Genomic DNA, 4,899 nt, shown 5'->3' on the forward strand with positions numbered 1-4,899 from the left:
ACTCCTTCTTCGGCCTAACTTAACCCCTTTCCTTGTGAAAATGTGGGCTTCCTTCGTTTAGTCTCTTAGAAGGTAAAAGACGGCAGGCTGCCAGTCCCATACCTCTTCCTGGGTGATACGGGCAGGACCTTGTTCCCTGAGTCTCTCATAGCGCCCGTCGAGTTGTTAAGCATCCGCGTGTGTTGGGCTGAGTCTCTCTCCTTAGTCGTCTCTGGGCAGAGGAACGCCAGCTCCTCCGGTATTTTCCGTAGGTTCTTCCTCCTAACTTCTCATTCATCACAGTGCTGCTTGTCTGGTTTTCCCCATGTCCTCGTCAAAGTGTGACTCTTCTCAGTGGCTGGAGCCCCTTTGGAAGTTTAACTTAGGTGGATGCACAGTTGCTGGGCTCTGCTCCCATGGGCAGGGGCAGGGCTGTGGGGAGGCCATCACTAAGGGAAACAGCGGCTTCTGCAGAGCCAGCCTGTGATACAGGGGTGCTTGGCGTTCATGGCCCGGGGGCCCATCTGGACCAGGATGATCAGGGCCGTGGGGTTCAGAGACGGTGGGGAGCGAGGTGAGGCGGAATGGTAGAGCCTGGGGAAAGAAAGGTTCCAGCTTTTGCCGTGAAGATGGTTCTGTTCAGGGCTTCCCAGAGCAGGAGCCCGGCCCCGAGGACTTCCTGAGTGGAGGAGCGGGTCAGTGTCACAGGGGCCACGAGAGGCTGCCCTGCGGAGCCCATGGCCTCGTCTCTGCAGCCCCCACGACACACTTCTGCTCGTCGGGAGCTGTGTGCCCCCCGGGGAGGGGTGGGGAGCGGGGGTGAGCATCAGGAGTGAGGCTTACGGGGATGGTCTGCTGGGGGCGCAGAGCCTGGAGCGGTGCCCCCACACTGCTGGGGGGTCACAGTTCAGCCCCCAGGGCTTGTGACCGCACACGTCTGCGGATCCCTGTCTGTTCACACGTCCCAGGTGGTCTGTGGAGGAAACGGAGGCTGCTCCCCACCCCTGCCCTCCCTGCCTGCCTGTGCCAGGGGAGGGGGAGAGGAGCCCGGCTCCCAGGAGCCCCACGCCGACGCCGTCAGGAATATTGGGTTTAATGAGCTGCAAAATGAGGCGGCTGCAGCTGACATGTACGGATGGTGCCCACACCCGCCTCCAACACCCCACACACACACGCACCCGCCCCCCGGCATTGCCTCCCAGCACCCCGGCGCATCTTCCCCAGACACTGGGCTCTGCTTTCTCCGGGAAGCACCCCTCTGACTTCCAGGCCTGTTCCTGGCCGCACCGGGACTGCCAACAAACCTTGCGTCCCCACCGTTTCCACCCAAGCTCCACAGGTGGCCGGGCTGGCAGACTGCTCTCTGCGCCCCCACTTCCCCCCTGCGGGGAGCCCCGAGAGCACAGTCCTCCAGGCCGGGACGGCGGGCGGGGGGGGCGGGGGGTGCTGCATGTGCACGCGACAGGGGCCCTGCCCTGACGGGTGTGCGCGCCCTGTGTGCCCGCAGAGGCCGAGGAGTCGTTTGAGTTCGTGGTGGTATCCCTCACCGGGCAGACGTGGCACTTCGAGGCCTCGACGGCCGAGGAGCGAGAGCTGTGGGTGCAGAGCGTGCAGGCCCAGATCCTCGCCAGCCTGCAGGGCTGCCGCAGCGCCAAGGACAAGGTGGGCGGGGGTGGAGGGGCGGGGCGGGGCGCTGGGGGGTGCCCCACGCTGGACTCCTGACTCACCACCCACCTCCATCCCTTCAGACTCGACTGGGGAACCAGAACGCAGCTCTGGCCGTGCAGGCTGTCCGCACCGTCCGGGGCAACAGCTTCTGTATTGACTGCGATGCCCCCAGTGAGTGCTGGGGCGGTGGGACTGGGCTGGGCGCTCCGGGCGGGGGTAGCTGGAGGGTGGGGGGAGTTCGAGGCTGGCGGGTGGCGCGGCTCCATCACGTCCTTTCCTCGCTAGATCCGGACTGGGCCAGCCTGAACCTGGGCGCGCTCATGTGCATCGAGTGCTCTGGGACGCACCGGCATCTGGGAGCTCACCTGTCACGGGTGCGCTCTCTCGACCTCGACGACTGGCCACCCGAGCTGCTGGCCGTCATGACCGCCATGGGCAACGCCCTGGCCAATAGCGTCTGGGAGGGGGCCCTGGACGGCTATGCTAAGCCGGGGCCCGATGCCTGCAGGTGAGGGCATGAGGCCCCGCCTGCCCCTGCTGGGCTGGGGGGCTGGGAGGCTGGGAGGCGGGCGGCTGTGACAGGACTGAGGGCTGGAAGGGTTAAACCCGGCCGTTACTCTGCTCGCCCGTGGGCCCCGGGGGTGCCCTCCACCTGTCACTCAGAGCCTCACGACAGCCGGCCCTTTCTCTGGCGTTATCAGCACGTCGGGGGCCGGGGCGGGGGGCGCATGCGCAGGGCCCTATGGGATGGTGGTGCAGAGGCTTCCGCTGAAGCGCCGAGATGCGGAGAATGGGTGGTAGATAGAGTTGTGCGTGGGCCCCCAGGGCAGGCCCCCGCCTCCTTTGTTCCTGCAGGGCCAGATAAGCTGCCCACCCCCGGCCCCCAACCCTGCCCACACCCTCTGCACCACCCGCTGCCCGCCACCGCCCTGGGTCCCTCGGGCTGGTCTTTGCTCTGTCCGGCCCCCTACCCCCCGGCTCGCTCGCTCGGTCCCCTGACCGCCCCCCGGCCTGGCCCTGCGTGTGCCCGCAGAGAGGAGAAGGAGCGCTGGATCCGGGCCAAGTACGAGCAGAAGCTCTTCCTGGCGCCGCTGCCCAGCTCGGACGTGCCGCTGGGCCAGCAGCTGCTCCGGGCCGTGGTGGAGGACGACCTGCGGCTGCTGGTGACGCTCCTGGCGCACGGGTCCAAGGAGGAGGTGAACGAGACCTACGGCGACGGGGACGGACGGACGGCCCTGCACCTGTCCAGCGCCATGGCCAACGTGGTCTTCACGCAGCTGCTCATCTGGGTGAGTCTCGGGGGGGCGGGGGGCCTTCCTGACCTCCCTGAGATCCGTCCTCCCCCCCGCCCCCCACCCGGGGTTGAACCCACAGCTTTCCTGCCAACCGTGGGAACGTGCTTCCTTCTGCAGTACGGGGTGGACGTGCGCAGCCGGGACGCCCGCGGCCTGACCCCGCTGGCCTACGCTCGCCGCGCCGGCAGCCAGGAGTGTGCCGACATCCTCATCCAGCACGGCTGCCCCGGGGAGGGCTGCGGCGTGGCCCCCGCCGCCGGCAGAGAGCCGGCCAACGGCACCAGCGCCTCTGGCGAGCTGCACCGCAGCCCCAGCCTCCTGTGAGCCCCGGGAAGAGGCCGGAGGGGCCAGGACTGACGCCGGGGCGCGGGCACCCACTTCCCTCCAGGCCCTGGGGGGAACGAGAGACACACAGGCTGAGACCCAAGGACCCGGGAAGAGTCTGGGAGGAGAGTGGACGGGAGGGTCAGAGGAGACGCCTGGAACTCCAGCCGCCGCAGGTGTTTGGCCCCTGCCCGGCCGCTGCGAAGGGACAGGATGCTTTGGGGGTGCTGTGAGAGGAGGGGAGCAGGACCTCACCCTCCTCCAGGTTCCTGCCTTCTCGTGCCAGCCCCCTGTAGGCCCCCGGACCTGGAGACGGGAGGCTGGGCGGGCCAGAGGTCCCATGTAAATGTGTACATTGCAATATTTATGTTTGTGTACATACTTGGTGTGTGTGTGTGATGAGCCAATAAACCAGACCGTGTGTGTGGGGGGGGCCTGGCTCTCGCCTTTCATCTCCCCACCCTTCCAAGAAAACACCCCCTGGGACTCTGCTTCTGCGTCCCTGTCCCCTCCGCTCTGCTGTACTTTGGGGTGCCCCTCCCCCCCAGCCTCCTCCGTGGGCTTCTCTCAGCCCCTCTCTTTCCAGGGATGTCGTTGAGTCTGTCAGCCGCCCCGGGAGGGGAGACTAGCCCTGTGCTTCCCACTGGAAGCTTGCCGCCGTTCCCCCATCACCCTCACAGAGGTTTCCCGTTGGCTTCCTTGTTTCCTCCGTATGCTGTCAAGTAGCCTTATTAATGCCACGCCTGTGCTGGCCAGAGGTCACCCACAGAGAGGGCAGGAGTCAACAGGGAACCAACCCCACAGCCAGACGTGCCGGGGATCACCACCCGGGAGAGTCTGAGGATGCGACAGGATGAGGTGGGGCTCGTGCCAAGGGAGAAGACACATCGCCGACAGCAGGACAGTCCCCTGGACTGCCCCCAGCCTCCCCGCCAAGCCAGAGGCAGGACCCGGGGCCCCTGCTTGTCCCTCGGACTGTCCCTCAGTCTCACGAGAAAGACGACCTGGAGAAAACTTCTGCATGTGCTCTTGAACTTGCTAGGTTAGGGTCCCCGCTCTTGAGGGAGCCTGCCGCCACTCTGCTGGTGGCCGGTGTGCATGGTGGGTGTGGCGGGCTGGCAGGCTCTGCGTGGGCACCTGCCAGGGGGAAATTAACCAAGTAAAGCTATTCAGAGAGAAAACCAGATTTTATTTTCTTCATCCACAGCCCCTTCCGCAAGGCAGATAAACGCCTTAAGCAAAGATAATAAGGGCAGAATGGAGACAGGGCTACGGGTATGTGTAAGATTGGGTTCCTGGGCTCGGAAAAATGCTAGCAGTAATCATCTCCTTAGGTTCCCTAAGGAAAAGAAGCCGCTTGAGAGGGTGAATAACTGCCTGGTATAGTTCAGGAGGCTGCAAAGGCAAAGCCAGAAAAAACAAAGGCAGGTGAGAGCCTTGGCTTTGCCAGTTCTCCTAGCCCGCCCCTCGCCCCCCCGCCCCAGGGCAGGGGCTCAGAGCAGGAGGACCTCTGCTCCTGCTCTCATCAGACCTGTGGCCAGGATTCCCGAGAGCACGGTGACAACAGATCCTGGGATCCTCGACCTCTCTGCCTGACCTCTCTCCTAAAGAGAATCTCACCCTGTAGGTTCCC

The 4,899-nt window shown here is 65.1% G+C and overlaps 1 protein-coding gene across 5 annotated transcripts in view; it reads left to right on the forward strand.

The window, feature by feature from the left end:
- Positions 1-4,470, forward strand: part of AGAP3 (ArfGAP with GTPase domain, ankyrin repeat and PH domain 3) — a 30,028-nt gene extending 25,558 nt beyond the window's left edge. For 2 of the 5 annotated variants that reach the window (XM_088834762.1, XM_088834763.1), the window contains 4 exons: positions 1,487-1,641; positions 1,728-2,155; positions 2,681-2,936; positions 3,060-4,470. In XM_088834762.1, the coding sequence (XP_088690888.1) occupies positions 1,487-1,641; positions 1,728-2,155; positions 2,681-2,936; positions 3,060-3,266 (1,046 nt within the window). In that variant the 3' untranslated portion in view covers positions 3,267-4,470. The remainder of the gene's footprint in view (positions 1-1,486; positions 1,642-1,727; positions 2,156-2,680; positions 2,937-3,059) is intronic. The other 3 variants (XM_055421554.2, XM_055421556.2, XM_088834764.1) reach the window with 3 other exon arrangements.
- The last annotated feature ends 429 nt before the right edge of the window (positions 4,471-4,899 follow it).

Source organism: Moschus berezovskii, chromosome 3 (assembly GCF_049115385.1).
Source record: "Moschus berezovskii isolate FMDL1 chromosome 3, NW_MosBer_1.0, whole genome shotgun sequence".
NCBI classification, from domain to species: Eukaryota; Metazoa; Chordata; class Mammalia; order Artiodactyla; family Moschidae; genus Moschus; species Moschus berezovskii.